This window comes from Balaenoptera acutorostrata, chromosome 14 (assembly GCF_949987535.1).
Source record: "Balaenoptera acutorostrata chromosome 14, mBalAcu1.1, whole genome shotgun sequence".
Lineage (NCBI taxonomy): Eukaryota > Metazoa > Chordata > Mammalia > Artiodactyla > Balaenopteridae > Balaenoptera > Balaenoptera acutorostrata.
The window spans coordinates 34,744,579-34,761,262 of NC_080077.1; the positions used below are offsets into that span (position 1 = coordinate 34,744,579).

The following is a 16,684-nucleotide window of genomic DNA, read 5'->3' on the forward strand; positions in this document are numbered from 1 at the left end:
TGTTTTTCTGGGTTTTTTTCTTGTTCCTTCATCTGGTACATAGCCCTCTGCCTTTTCATCTTCTCTGTCTTTCTGTAACTGTGGTTTTTGGTCCACAGGCTGCAGGACTGTAGTTTTTCTTGCTTCTGTTCTAGGTTACATTTTAACCAGTAGCCTTTCCTTACGTAGATACCATTCCTGGCACCATTCACCCTGACAAGGGGTTAATTAGCATATGCTTGAGGATGCACTATTAACTCTTAGGGCACTTTAACTTTCTGTGACTTGGCAATTTTCATCTAAAAAGATTTACCAAGCAGGAAGGTAGAACCTCTTGAGTTATGCTATAGATCTACAAAACTTAAGTACCCATTCTCCTGGGGTAGTTTTGCTTATTTATTGGGAGACTTAGCTTTTGGTTTACAAAAATAAAACCAATACATTAAAATATAAATAAGTAAATGTATCAAGGTAAAAGGAAAACCAGGGTAGAAGAGTAAAATGAGACCACTGGAAATTGAGTATATAAAAATGTAGGCCAATAAGTTGTACATAATTGCTAAATAATGATCACAAATTTAGCTCTGAGTTTCCCAGCAGCCAAAGTAAAAATGGAAACCCAGATAGTTACACAATTATTCATAAAATATAAAAAGACATGGTTTCAAAGAAAAAAAATGTTATCTCTTAATCATACAATCTTTTCTTATACTGAGTAAAAATTTTACTTTTGCTAACATTATTACCAAAGTGAATTGAACCCAGGCTTGGTTTCAAATGCAAAATACAACAAAATTATCTATGTTTGTGACATTTTTGAGATATCACAATATCAGTTGTAATGATGGCAGTTATTTCTATACAACAAAATTATCTATGTTTGTGACATTTTTGAGATATCACAATATCAGTTGTAATGATGGCAGTTATTTCTTGGCCATCTATATATTTTACTTGGTTATCATCCATCTCCCTCTGTTAGAATATAAATACAGTGCAGAGATTTTTGCCTACTTTGCACCCTGTTGTTTAAGCAGAATAGTACCCAGCACTGTGAGGCACACAGTGAATATTTATTAAATAAATGAAGAAAAAATCAGGCTGTGTAGGACAGGCTGACAGGAGAGATGTCTTGAGTCACACCACCCTAATTAAGGGTGTATAACCAGTAACTGGATCCTACGCTATCAACCTGATTACGATTTGTTTACTGAGATATTTTACAATGGAAAGACAACATTCTGAATATGAGGTATGAACTTACCTTTCCTTTCTTGAAGCTATCTAGAAAGGGACAAAATCCTCAAACACTCAGATCTAAGATGAATTAAACAGCCCTAAACTGTTTTAGGGTGCAATCTCACTTTATCCAGGATGCCTTGGATTTAGAATCACAGCTCTCATTGCTGCAGCAGGAACTGAGTTCCGAGTATCATACGATGAGTTGTAAACCTAAACTTTTAATATCTCTGTGTGCAGGTAAGTGATGTTGACAGCTGTTTGTTATGCACAAAAGAAAATATTTCATTAGCAGGAAGAACACAAAAAGAAATAAACGAATATGTCTGCATTCTTGGTCAATATTGTAGCTATAAACAAAAATGTATTAGAAATGAAATAAAGGAAAAAATGAGCTTCAATATCTTGCATCAGAATAATAGTTTTAAACTCCAATGCCATAGGAGTTAAGATTTTCTTACTCTGTTCTTTTGTTCTTAAACCTTCTCTCCAGGGGTTTGTTCTTTCATTATCTCAGAATTCTACATCTTTTCCTGCCAGACTATAAAGCCATTTGACCTTGAAAAGTCTTTTCATTCATCCATCTATCCATTCATTCATTCCTCAACTCCATGCATCCATTCATTCATTCTTCAACTATCATTAATTGAACAACTATGTGACAGTAATTATTTTATGGGTGGAGATACAATGATAAACAATACACAATCCTTGACTTCCGCCAAATTAGAGTGACAGCCTATGCACCAATGAAACAAAAGTTTGATTTCTGAGGAGGCAATGATCCCTAGAATTAATGACCAACTGATTCATGTAAAAAAGATTCAAGCAAGTGGTTATGATGACATGGGCTGTGGGCCTTGTAGAAAATAGAGGAAATATAGTCTTAGCCCTCTCAGTAGGTTATAATCTATAGAAGACAATACAGTGAAAGTTACCACAGGAAATATACCAAATGTAAATGATGGTTAATCTTCAAGATAACTATTATAAAGGCTATTTCCTAGTTTATGTGTTCCTCTGACTAAAGAATATAGTTATACCAAACCAAAATGTGATTGCTAGCATTTATAGTAAAGGATTTGTAGCAGAAGGTTAAGAAATGTATTCATAGCAAATACAGAAGCTTACAAATACACTTTTAAAATTTTATAAATTTTCTACCACAAGTGAACCTTTGTATGGTATTTCAATATATTTTTACCATTCAAAATTAGCGGGAGTTTTTAATTTGGAGGAAAGTTTATTTTATTTTTTTTCCAGTTTTATTGAATATGTTGACATACAGACTGTATAAATTTAAGGTGTACAGTATAATGATTTGAGTTACATACATCATATGATGACCACAGTAAGTTTAGTGAATATCCATCATCTCATATAGATACAAATAAAAGAAAAAGAAAAAATATTTTTTCCTTGTGATGAGAACACAGGATTTACTCTCTTAATAACTTTCATATATAACATACAGCAGTGTTAATTATATTAATAATGTTGTACATTACATCCCTAGTACTTATTTATCTTATATTTGGAAGTTTGTACCTTTTGACCACCTTCATCCAATGCCCTGTGCCCCTCCTCTGGCAATCACAAATCTGATCTTTTTTTCTACGAGTTTGTTTGTTTTGAAGTATAACTAACACTATGTTAGTTCCTTTTGCACAATGTAGTGTGATTTGATATTTCTATACATTTCAAAATGATCACCACGATAGTTCTAGTTACCGTCACCATACAAAGATATTACATTATTATTGACTATATTCCCCACACTGTACATTTCACCCTATGACTCATTTTGAAGTTTGTACTTCTTAATTTCCCTCACCTATTTCACTCATCCTACACTCCCATCCCCTCTGGCAACCACCTGTTTGTTCACTATAGCTATGAGTCTGTTTCTGTTTTGTTGTTTGTTCATTTGTTTTGTTTTTTAGATTCCATTGTACATATAAGTGAAATCATATAGTATTTGTCTTTGTCTGACTTATTTCATTTAGCATAATGTCCTCTAGGTCTATCCATGTTGTCACAAATGGCAAGGTTTCATTCTTTTTATGGCTGAGTAATATTCCATTGTATATATATATATATACCACATCTTCTTTACTCAATTCAACTATTGATGTCCACTTAGGTGCTTCTATATCTTGGTTATTGTAAATAATGCTACAATGAGCATAAGGGTGCATGTATCTTTTCTAATTAGAGTTTTTGTTTTCTTCGGAAAAATACCCTAGAGTGGAATTGCTGGATATATGGTAGTTCTATTTTTAATTTTTTGGAGGAAACTCCATACTGTTTTCTATAGTGGCTGCACCAATTTATGTCCCCACTAACAGTATACGAGGGTTCCCGTTTCTTCACATCCTCATCGACATTTATTATTTCTTGTCTTTTTGATAATAGCCATTCTGACAGGTGTGAGGAGATAACTCATTGTGGTCAAAGTGAGTGTTTTGAAATGGCATATTTCTTAACACTGCAGACTGTAGAGTCAGAGTGCCTGGATTTGTGCTTTAGCTCACCACTTAAGCAGATTGCTTAATCTACTTGAGCACCAGTTTTCTTATTTTTCGTTTGAGCTTATAAAGTGGGTATAATAACTTTAAGGATCAATTGAGATAACCCATGTGTATTAAGCTTCCTATTGATGCTGTAACAAATTATTACAAACTTAGTAGCTAAAAATTATACAAATTTATTATCTTACAGTTCTGGAGGTCAGAGAAGTGTATTTCAGTGGACTAATTAAAATGAAGGTGTTAGTAGGGCTGCATTCCACATGGAGGCCTAGAGGAGAATCTATTCATTTGACTTTCCCAGCTTCTAAAAGCGACCTGCATTCCTTGGCTCCTGGCCCCCTTCCCCGTCTTGAAAGCTAGCAGTGTAGCATTATCTCTCTCGTCTCTCATCTCTGCTTCCATCCTTCCATTTTTTTCTCCCTTACTCTATTGCTTCTCTCTTATAAGGACCCTGTGAATTACTTTGGGCCCATCCAGATATTCCAGGATAATATTGCCATCTCAAGATCCTTAACTTAATCACATCTGTAAAGTCTCATTTGCCATATAAAGGAATATATTCACATATTCACAGTTTCCAGGGATTTTTGGCAGAGGGTGGGAGCTTGTCATTATTCTGCCTACCAACCCACATAAAGTGTTTTTTTTAATTAGCTAATATTATTAGTTCTATGTACATTCCCATTGACCACCAAGCTTCTCTAAAGTTTATAAAAATTAGTTAACTGACCATTTTACATTATGCAGAAACTGAAATAAAACTGGGTTTTAATCAACTCAGCCTCTGATTCTTTTCCCAGACTATTGTAGTTTGTCATCCTTTGACTTTCTGCTGAGATCAGTGGACCATTAGCTTATATCAGCTGTAGTTGTCAACAAGTGAAGGGCTAATTGACTATTTCATTATGGCCCCAAAGAAATTACAGGTGATTTTAATACTCCACTGTGCTTGTACGGCTATTTCCTAATGAACTCTGAGTTTATTTAGTTTAGGCAGTTGTGAAGCTTTAAAAGCATATAAACGGATGTAACGACATAAAGGTATTTTATACGTCTTCTGACAGAACTTCTCAGGTGGTTTAAAAACGTTCAACAACGAAATGAGAACTTACTTCCAGGATAGATAGGTATTGCAGTCAATGAGAGGCACATTTTGAGCAAACTACTTCATAGAAAGCCTGTTCAAGCTCAGAAAAGTAGTTTACATCTCATGCCTTTTTTCCCCCTGCCAGTCACAACTATCACTTTCTTCAAGATATAGCTTAAAACTGGTCATCCCCAAAAGCTTTTCCCTCCTACTGCACTTCATCAGGACCTAATATTTTGCTATCTATTTCTTCACATTTTGAATATATTATATCACACACACACACACGCATGCATGATTTGTTTTCTATTATTTTTTTTTGTCTGTTAATCTCAAATGTAAACTGCTCTCCTGTATCTCTCATAGAGTAACTAGCAGCGTGTTGTACACTTAATAAATGCTTTCAAGTGACAAAATGAGTTCTTTGCTTTGGTTAAACAGGACTTCAGCACTGAAATGAGCCCCTATGTTTGTGTGTAGGTTTTAATGGTTCATTTTCTTGTCTGACTTCCCCTGGTTATGAATGTGGTGGCAGCACCAACAGTGTAGGGAGGATTTTATTGGAGAACATTTGGAGGATTAGAAAAATCTCTAGCTAGAGCTTTGGAAGCACCACATTTTGTGTTCAGAATTCTATTTCATTCTGTCTCAAGACCAGAATAAGCAAAGAAGAAAGATGGCAAGATCCACAGGGTTCCATATGTGAAGCCAGCCCCCGCCCCTCCGAAGTAAGTGGGAGGAAGGAAGGAACATGATCACTAGAGAATTTCTCATTCAGCTCTATTAATTCTCCTCAGGCTGCAACTTTGCATACAAGCTTTTAACCCTGCAAAATGTATTATTGAATACATGATGTATTTAATTAGTTTTAAGAGTTATCCTCTTTCTTGGGTTTTACTAAAATAAAAAACAAAAAAATACCCCAGGATAATTTGTCTATTCAGACCAAAATAATTCAAACAGGATTCAATGGGATGCTATATAGCTGGTGCCCTTTATGCCTTTTTTCTTATAGTGAGCCAGGGGAAAAGACACTTTTTTTGGTGTGGAAATTGCCCACTAGTATAAAGGTTGAATAAGATACCATATAGATACCATATAGTAGATACCATATAGGTACCATATAGTACCCCAGAAAAAGTTATTTATCAAACACATACTAAGGTATCATGAAGACCAAACATTTTTTTCCCTCAATCTTTTATTAACATCATTAGACTAGGCTTTTTGAAAATGGGGAGAGACTCTGAAGTCAGAATATACCAGATCTGGAAGTGACTGTCACTGTCCCATCCCTCCACCTCAATCCAATTCACACTTTTATGATTGGCTTCCTTTTTGACCCATGCTTGTTAATTATATCCAGCTGTAGGCAAATTGCTCTTCCAAATTGACAACACTGAGCTCTCAAGCTGCTCACATTTTTTTTTTTTTCCCTTCCCTGGATAAAACCTTTGGATCATGCATTATCTTGACTAGTGTTTTCTAAACTAATCTTCAGTTATGGATATTTTAAAGGGTTCAAGGGACTCACAAAATAACGCTGGGTTTGCGTACAGTGTGTTTCTTTCCATTTGATCCAAAATTTCCTAAGAGCATACAGAGAGGAGGATTTCCTTAGAGACTTATAAGCACATAGCTATCACAATTCCATTTGTTTCTGGAGGCTCTGGTGTCAAGATCTCAGTAGTAACTGGCCATGTTCCAGCACTACTCCTGGGATCAATGGGCTTTGACCTACAGTCTCCAACGCTCATCCAGAACAATAGCTTTCAAAGGCATAACACGCTTTTTTTTTCTGGGAGTCCCTGTTCTGTTCAAGGGCTTTATTGTCAGAAATTCTCTGCCCCTCCCTTCCTGGAGGACTCTACTGACAACATACATACCCATGCAAGGCTATGACTGTGAGGAAGTGCTTTTAGTTTTTTGTTTGTTTGGTTTTGTTTTTTCTGCTTTCAGAGAGAAAATAGAACCTCATTTCCATCCACTAGCCTAAGAAGCTCTATCTAATGAATTGGCATTGAGAAGTTTGACAACTAATTCAAATGAACGTTTTTAGAGATGAGAATTAGGTACATAGATATTGGGGGAATGGGGGAAAAATGAAATTGAGAATCAGAATATGCAGTTCAGAGTGACAGCTTTGCTATTGACCAGCGTCAAATTTTGGCCAAGTATTTCAATGCCTCTAAACTTGGGTTTCCTTATCAGTTAAGTGAAAATTAATAATGCTACCTGCCCTGCCTACTTCGCAGGGTTGGAGCGAGGATAGATTGAGATCATGTGGGTGAAAAGGCATTACAAACTGAAAAGCATAATATAAGCAATCAGTTGTTATTAACAAACTGAGAATATTATCTAATTGCTTATAAATACATGCTGTGGGTACACTCATGGTCTCTCAGTGGGTAAATAAAACCTTGCTTTTGCTGGGTACATGTTTGTACATAATCCTTCAGTGAACAAGAAAAGAACATTTACTCAGCAGTTAATATCATCCGGGCCCTTTCATATCTATACCTATAACTAAATTTACATCTTTACAAAAATACATATTAAAATATACTATATTTCATTTAGTCCTCTGAAAAATCTGATTGATAAGCCTCGGTTTCATATGAAAGAAATTGAGACACAGAGATGTTAAATGCTGCTTAAAGCAGTGCTTCCCAAATTCTGTTCCCTGGAACCCTAATCCTGAGAAATACTTCTCTTTTAAGGAGTTCTGTTGTCCAAAACTTTGAGAAACGATGTATTCTTTTCCTCTCTCCAACAGATTCACTTTGTACAATACCATACTGGTAACCATTGAAAAGTTCTGCAGTAAAGAAGCCAGCTATTGTAAAGGAACCTGTTTAACTTTGCTCAATCTAGAGTTAAAGCTAATTTGATCTGAAGACCCTATTTTCCAATTTTACTTGCTAAATTTTGATAGAACTGGGATTCTACAGAAAACATTTTGTCAAATGTAGATCTAAATTTTTGACTGGAGTTACTTCTTGGTAAATCTGCAATCAATCAGACTACAAACCTGTCTTCTTTAAAAAGATATACTATAATCACATACCAAAAATGGTAGGAAAATAGGGAAGGGCAGTTATAAAATGTTACTATTCTACATTTACTTCTAATTATATCAATATTATGGTTTATGGGGTTTTTTTTCAGCCTTTTTTCTTTTCTTATTTGTAATCATAGTATATGTTGACTTCATCTTCCGATTATTTAAATGTAGTAAAACATGTATAACATAAAAATTACCACTTTAACCATTTTTAAGTATACAGTTCCATGGCATTATGTACTTTTACATTGTTGTGCAACCATCACCACCATCCATCTCCAGAACTTTTTCATCTTCCCAAACTGAAGATTTATCTGTATTGTCTTCTGATCTTTTTTTTTTTCACCCAACATTTTATCAGAAACATCTTCCCACTTTGCAGCTTACTCTTTTTTTAATACCTTCATTTCTAGTGGTTGTGAGATATTCAATACAGATAATGCTCATGAATCTGCCTATGGTTGGACTTTTGTATTATTTCCAGTTTTCCCTTTTGTAAGTGATAAATATCTTTGTGTCTGTAACACTTCCCATATTTTGGATTATTTCCTTTGAATAGCTAGTAGATTAAAGAATACAAACATTTTAGTGATTTTTTTGAACACATGTTGACAATTTTTTTTGTTATATCAAATTTACACTTCTATTGTTTGATACATTCATCCATTCTTTCAAATTAACAAAGACCTAGTAAATTCCTAATATTTGCCGAGTACTATGTGAAAGACACATATATTCTCTACTCAAATGATTTCAATATACCATGGCCAGCATTAGGTATTGTGGCCAGCATTAGTGACAACTAAGGACAAAAGTACTGATTTACTTGTCCAAAAGTTTTGTTGCATTGCTTTTTTAGTGAGAAGACATCCTTGCTAGTTTGCTGACTCCATTTGAGGATTTCCTGGTCCCTCTTTGTTTCCCCTCCCCCACTTCTTACCCATATATGTGCTGTTGGACAAATTAATCTCTAACTTTGTTTCCTCATTTGTCAAATGAGAGTAATAACTGTACTGGTGTCATAGGATTGTTGTCTTAACTCAAGGAGACTTTGTATACCTTAATGTCTCAACGAGACATTATGTATTTTAAACCAGTGCCTAGCACGTTGTAAGCACTCTGTAAACATTACTTGTTATTGTTATTACTTCCTGAATGGAGAAAGTGAGATGAATCTTCTGTCAGTTGACCCAAGGAATGGGCAAGCTAGAACTGTGTGCACTTTGCCCTGGCACTGTATGTCAATTTTTAAACAAGCTTTCTGTGTGTTTAAACAAACAAACCTACCAAGTCATGAACTCTCTGTCAGGAATAGAACAGATTAATTAGTATATGGATGGGGGAGGAGGGGTGTTTGTTTTTCCTGAGACATATTATTGCTAAGTTTTACAAAGTTCTGCTTAGTCCTTTAACAGGAAAATATATGTCCTTCAGTTTTTGTTACCTAGGATTTAGGAATATTCTTCAAAGAAATAGGAACAGTGATGTGCTAACAGTTATAGGTTAATGACTTAAAAAGTAATCTACATTGCATCCTAAGGAAGAATGAACTTATTGCTGAATTGAATTGACAAGTGCTGAGCTAGTCAGTGTGCCAATGAGACAGCTATGAGACTGCCAGTTATATTTAATCAAGCGTCTATTCTTATCAAATTTTTAAAGAAGTATTTTCCTTGCTGATTGGTATATATATATATGTGCGTGTATATATATAACGAGTTCTATCATAAACCTGGTCTTTAATAGCGTATACTTAATCTGAATAAAGGGATATGTGTCCTGGTAAATGGTGTGAATATTATATTAAATTGAATGTCACATTGTCCGTGATTTACAAAAGCTAAAGATGTCTGAGTAACTGACAGATGTCAATCAAGAGATTCCATTGTTCTAGGAATTGTATATATGACACCAAAATTCTGAATAAAAATTGTTTATTCTGTGACCACATCTATTTTATTCGCTATTTTACAAAAATGAATGAAGTATGCACTATACAGTCTTTTCACAGAAGCAAGTATAAATGTGGCATATGGTGAAACCACTTCAAGCTTCTGAAGAATCAGCAAACTGTAAAATACTTTACTGTCATAATATAGCATTATTTTCCTCCGGATGAAATCATTTGTTGCTGTTTTCATTGTCCGTGTAAAGTTCTTTTGTTAAATACTTATGTCTTAAATATCTCTTAGATATTAAAATCAAAACAAAAAGCCTTTCCTACTCCAGCATACCCTCGTGTAAGGCAAGGATAATAAGCCCTGATGCAGTTGTTAGGTTCTTCCGGAGGGAAGTAGAAAGAGGCCGGAAGGTTTCAGAACTACAAGCAAAGTCAGTGAAGCAGAGAGTAAATCCAAATATTCGGCAAATGACAAACCAAAAAGGAGACATGCCAGCTGTTCACACTGGGAAGTTACTGAACATTTATTTTGGTTCAAGTTTTATTTTTATATGAAGAAGGAACAATAAGTTTTCTACGGGGGTGGGGTGTCTCATTCCTTATTACACGAATAGGGAACAGAGAGTTTGCGATGCAGGTGGGTGTTTCCTCTGGGCGCTTCTACACTCCCCCTTCTTCCTACCGGCCACCGATACGGTAGGACCTCCGTCTTGGGGACAGAACCCCGGGGCGCCTCTGCTTGGGCGGCGGGGTTTCTCCGCGTTCATCCTCTGGGGTCCCGCCACACTGCTTACCCAACTCTCGCTTTTCGAACTGCGATTTCTGAAACAGAGCAGACAACGGCGCGGGTCCCCTTTCGCGCCCGCTGCCCCCGAGCGGCGGCGGGCGGCTGGGCCCGGGCGGCGAACAAAGGCGGCGCGGAGCGCGGGGCGCGCGGCCGGGGTTGGCGCGCGTCTCTCCGGCAGGAGGAGGCGGCGGCGGCGGCGGCGGCGGCGGCGCCGCGCCCGAGCCTGCATTCCTCAGAAGCGCCCGGAGCCCGCGGGGCGACGTCACCCCCGGCTCCGCCCCCATCCCTCCCAGAGCAAAGTAACTCTTGACTAACAGGAGAGCCTCTGCCGAGCATGGAGAGCTGCTGCCGCGGCCGGCCGGCGACTCGGGCGACGCTGGCGCCCCAAAGGTAGTTTGGCGACCGCGGAGCAGGAAAAAGTGCGGGCGGGAGGCTGTCCACTCCCCGCCCTCACCCCGCCGGGCCCGGCCGACCCCTCAGCTGTGGATTTCGCTGAGATTCCCCCCGGCAGCTCTTTGCAAAGCGGCTTGAAACTTCTCCCAAAGTCGACATGGATACAGCGGCGGCGGCGCTGCCTGCTTTTGTGGCGCTTTTGCTCCTCTCCCCTTGGCCTCTCCTGGGGTCGGCCCAAGGCCAGTTCTCCGCAGGTGAGTGGCCGAGGAGGCGTCCGGAGCTCCGACGAATGCCCCCGACCCGGGGCTCGCCAGGGGTGGAGCCGGCTCCTCTCTAGGGCCGGGGGGCAAGGGTTTGGGGGAAGCTTTCGCGACCCGGGGTGGGGGTACCGGGCAGAGGGAGAGATGTCCCCAGACTTCGTGCCAGGTGGGACGCGGGGCACCGGGCTGGGCGCCACGGGGGCAAGTAAGTTTCCTCGTCGCGACCCATTGTTCCTGGCGGAGGATCGCTCCGGGCGCAGGCGGGCAGGGCTGTGCGGGAGTGCGCGAGACAGTGCTTTTCTTGGGGAACGGGGAGCCTCGGCGTCCGGCGCCGGCTGCACCGCGCCGGGGAAGAGAGAAGGAAAAAGTAGTTACGACTCTGGGGACTGCTACTCTGTTGCTCGTAGTGCGGGCTTGTTGCTCTCCGCCGCTAGAGCGTTCCAAAAAACATTTCCCGGGGAAGCCATTGTCAGAAAGGTGGAGACTCGAAGGGAGTGACCTCGGCGCGCTTTGCCAGGTGCTTTTTGTCCCGGGAATAACCTCTCCTGACTATTGTCTAACTACTTCCCCGTCCCTCCCCCAGTCCTTGTCTCCTCCTCCAGCGTTGGGCTGCTCCTGGGTTCGCCCCGTGGGTTAGGGCGCTGCGCGGAGTAGGTTCCGTGTGTGTGTTGGCGGAGCCTGTAAGATGTTTTGAAACATGATTCTAAGGATCCACGCCGAGCCGTCCTGGGCAGCGAGGTCTGGGCGCCGGGTCCGGGAAGCCTGACCCGCGGTGTGGGAGCCCGCTCCTCCGGCATAGCCACCGCGAAGCTGGCCCAGCTCCTCCCGGAGCCGGCCTGCGTGATGGGGGCTACAAACGACTACCGCCCGCCCAGAGAACCCAAGAGGAGGCATCCGGTGCGGTCTCGCCAGTTAGCCCTTTGGGTTCTAGTAAAACCACTTAGAGAAGTCCGTGAAACCCCATTTCTCCCAGTCCCGTCCTCCGTTCCCTTCCAGTTTTGTGATCCTTCCTGGCGGTTGCTTCTTTCGTTCTCTCCTCTGGGGGCTCTGAAGTTTCACCAGGTGGACGCTGGGGAGCAGGCTCCCGGGCGATCGTCTGCCTCCCGCCAGTCCAGACAACTTTTCTGGCCAGCCCACCCAGCTCTGCTTGGCTGGCGAGCGCATCTGCTTCCTTGGTTCGCGGTGCAGATGGAGACGCAGAGGTGGCCGAGGGCTGCTGGACAAGACGGGGGAAGCGACAGCCGCGCTCCTGGCTGAGGCCACAGGACGCGGAGAACGGACGAACTTTGCACTGTCAGTTTCTCTCGTTGTGGCTGCCTGGTTTCCTGGAAGTAAACTCAAATTGTTTTCCGGAGTAATGTTTATTTCCCTTCCGTTCTCTTTCCCCCCTTCAGAACTCTGTAAAAGGAGGTAGATAACAAATTCAGATGGCAGCGTGTGCTGTGCACTCAGGCAGGTTATGAAATGCAGCGAGTACAGGAAAAATTATGTACACAGGTGATGTATACAGAGGACAACAGCTATGTGCAATGAGTGATCCGATAGCCTAATTTTAATTCTTTCTGGAGTAAGCATTACTGCAAGCATGTCTGACATATAATGCCCGTTGGTACTGGAAGCGTGCTTGTTGTAAGACATTACATGCAGGCGAGTTGGAGTGGGTATTGATTTCTGCAGTGTTTGTCAATGCACGGAGAGCCTACGCTTGAAAAGGCATGTAGTTTGTTAATTGAAAGTTGGAATTCTACCAGTTGCATGATTAAACTTACATGTATTCAAAATTTGCAACTATTAATGTCTCAACAACTGATGGATATATTTTCATCTGTAAAGAAACTTTTCTTTTTCTCTTTTCAAATGTTATTTACCCTTTAATGAGCAAGTAAATATTAAATTTCCTCCAGCGGAATGTACAGATGAGCTTTTCTGATCCCTGGAGTTCAGATATCTCTAATGAACAGTTATGTTCTTAGACATGCAGTTCCAAGTAATTTAACTAAATAAGCCTGGCTTTTCTTTTTTGACAAAGCAAAACATTCGACTTTATTTTATAGTTAAGTGAAAGAATGTGCAGTCCTAACAAATGCAATTGTGGCAGGACTGTATCTCAAAATTTTGCCATTCAGGATTTGTATATATGCCCAGAAATGAATGTCTTTTATTCCCACAGTTCAGATTGTGGGTCTGCCTTTCTCCATAAGGTAAACTTTTGTTTTGTGAAAATTTGCATTTTCTGCTTTTGTTATTTTGTTTTGTAAAAATTTGCATTTTCTGCTTTTGTTATTTGTTATTTGTTATTCTTCTGTCATCAGATTTTATGGCAGTCAGATTTGTTGCAAAGACACGGGGTCAGAGATTGGAGGTGTATTCTTTCTTGCGTTTTTTTCTTACATTCTACTTTAAATGATGAACTTTTATTTCTCTTGAGAAATTTAAATAAAAATGCTTTAAAAGTGTAAAACAAATACATGTTCAGAACTTTAAAATATGTTTTAAAAATCACACTTATTAGGCCATTTTCCACTTTTAGATATTATTGTGTGCTTCCTAACACGGTGAGCCTCAAAAGCAAAACTTGAAAGACTGCAGATTGTTGGATCTTTGATATATCATGTACTCATCCAGTCTGCTTTCTTTAAACCACAGTTTAGGAACATTTTCGTCATTTTGAATTTTTTCTTAGCTTTTGGGGTTAAGGTGTAAAAATGCTACATGGTGAGCCTCTTGAAAACCTGAACTTCAGAGCTTCTTATAAATCTCAACTTAAATTCTTTCAGTTTGATGGCTCACTTAACACCTAAAAAAATGTGTCATATCTGTGTTACATCTGGGGAAATTGAGGCATAGAAGCACAAGGATGTGCTGAAGTTTATTCACTGGGTTGTGTAGTTGCCATCTCTTGATATAATGTGAGAAAGTTTTTTGTATTAGGACTCAGATGACTGACAAAATCAGTCATAGATGAGGTACCTGGAGACTCAGCTTTCTCATCTGTAAAATGGGGATAATAATACCTGTTCTGACCTTTCCTCATGCTTTTTATGAGGATGGTGTGAAATAGTTTATATGAGCTGGAACTGTATATTATCAAACATTATGCAGCTATCTGGGGTGTAATCATCATATATTAAAGTAGCTAAGTGTCTTGACTTCAGTCTTTTCTTGCTCCCCCAGTCTGTCCTAGTAAGCGCAGACTGTTCAGGAGTGTGTGTGTGTGTGTGTGTGTGTGTGTGTGTGTGTGTGACTCAGCCATTCATTCATTTTCGTTGTTGTTAAATATAAACATCCTAGATTGGCCAGACCATAATTTTATCAGCACATTGAGAGAAATTATCCTTTAATTTTTTTTTTTTTACTTACCTTCCGTAAATCCTTACTTGAGCTGAACCTGTGGAAGAGTCACTATTAACATTCATAGTATTCAAACTATAGAAGAAATTTATTTTTAGTCAATTTTTTTAGCTGTATTGGCTGTTCACCCTTTTCATCTCAGTGGGAGAAAAATATGTGGCTTTTTAGATGCAGTCTTATCAGTGACCTAGAGAGGGACTATTGTCTCTGTAGTATGATGTGAGCCTGGAAATGCAACTCCAGATCCTGCCTCGGATATAGTCACTGGCATGTCACACTGTAAGCGTTTACTTACTTGATCCCTTAGAACCTTGCAACTCATCTAAGCAGTGCCACTTTCCCAGTGTCTCACTCTTTGCTGTCTCTGTATGTGAGTTAAATTTCTCTTATACTTATTATCTCTACTGGGAAGATACATCAGAGAGACAGCTTTTTAAAGGTTTGCCTGTCGGTTTTCTGGTTTTGATTGGCCAGAATCTCTCGATCCCTCAATTCATTAAAACTCCAAGTTCTAAGCTATTAATAATATGTAACCAGACATTTCTGGGACTGGTTTTTCTTTCACCAGTCTCCATATAACTGACTCTGTTGATTTTCCTACATTGCAAGATGTCGTTTTGTGTCTGGCCAACCCAGACGGGAAGAGGCAGGTCTGGCTGCTATTTGGGCTTTGGCATGTGTGCTGCTGACAGCTCTTCTCTTTGTATTCATAAATGTGAATTTGAAAAATAAATCCACCCCTCTGCCATTCTGCCCCTCTCCCACACTCCTTCCCACTCCCCTCTAGCAACAACAAAGCCCCACGTGCAGATACACAAAATCACAGCCTTTTTGTTTTCACCAAATATCTTTTGGTGCTGATCATGTTCTTAGAAACTGGAAATATGACTCAACTATTACCCAGAGCAAACGCCAATCCTCCCACCTAATCTCATATTTTAGGCAGTGATGGTTTACTACACGTTTTTATGGCCTTTATCAAACATTTAATTCATGTGATATGGTCCTGTATAGAGAAACTAGGTTGTTGCCTACTAATGCTTTTGAAGTGCTGTGTTCTAGGTCTGCTCAAGATGGTGTTAAAGACAGTGTAAGTCATGCTAAATATGGATCTGCTTCTCTGAGGCATGGAAAATGCTGTCCTCCTCTGCCTTGTGCTCTTCCTATGTCCCCTACTTGCTCTTCACGGAGGGCAGGAAGAGGATTGTTGGAAGACTGAGAGCAGGAAACATCAAGGGAGTTTACAGATTGTTCTTAAAGACAAAACAAAACACTGGGATCGTGTGTGTGTGTGTGTGTGTGTGTGTGTGTGTGTATCTGTGTGTGTGTGTGTGTGTTTGATCTTTAATTTTCTAAAGAGGGAAAAAAGCCATATTTTTGATTTGTTTATTGGAATCAGCCTTTGCCTTTGCCCGAACACATTCATTTTTTATTTATTTATTTATTTATTTATTTAATTTATTTATTTTTGGCTGTGTTGGGTCTTCGTTGCTGTGTGCGGGCTTTCTCTAGTTGAGGTGAGCAGGCTTCTCATTGCGGTGGCTTCTCTTGTTGCAGAGCAGGGGCTCTAGGCACGCGGGCTTCAGTAGTTGTGGCTCGCAGGCTCAGTAGTTGTGGCTCGCGGGCTCTAGAGCGCAGGCTCAGTAGTTGTGGCACACGGGCTTAGTTGCTCCGCGGCATGTGGGATCTTCCTGGACCAGGGCTCGAACCCATGTCCCCTGCATTGGCAGGCAGATTCTTAACCACCGTGCCACCAGGGAAGGCCCACATTCATTTCTTATTCTGTGGATGTAAAAACTTCCCTCTGTGTCTTCCTCTCAGACTTTACCCTTTGATCATATGTGTCTGGTTTGTGTTCCTTTATCAGATGGTGTTTCTTTTTGCCTAAAAATGTTATAATTGGTTTTGAACATGACTTGTTTTTCCTTCATCAAAACTCATGCTGTTTGTCATAGTTCTGAATAATGGTATTTTGTCAATTCATGATGTCTTAAATGGGTATTTGATAACAAAGTAAGTACATCAATCAAGCTAATTTTTATTTCAACTGAAGGTAGAAATAAACTTGTAAATCCATGAAATAATCTTTTAAT

At 39.7% G+C, this 16,684-nt stretch overlaps 1 protein-coding gene across 5 annotated transcripts in view; it reads left to right on the forward strand.

Moving 5' to 3' along the window:
• Nucleotides 1–10,880: 10,880 nt before the first annotated feature.
• The window catches only part of PTPRK (protein tyrosine phosphatase receptor type K), a 562,741-nt gene continuing 556,937 nt past the window's right edge, over nucleotides 10,881–16,684 (forward strand). For all 5 annotated transcript variants that reach the window (XM_057527724.1, XM_007190825.2, XM_057527725.1 and 2 more), the window contains exon 1: nucleotides 10,881–11,234. In XM_057527724.1, the coding sequence (XP_057383707.1) occupies nucleotides 11,138–11,234 (97 nt within the window). In that variant the 5' untranslated portion in view covers nucleotides 10,881–11,137. The remainder of the gene's footprint in view (nucleotides 11,235–16,684) is intronic.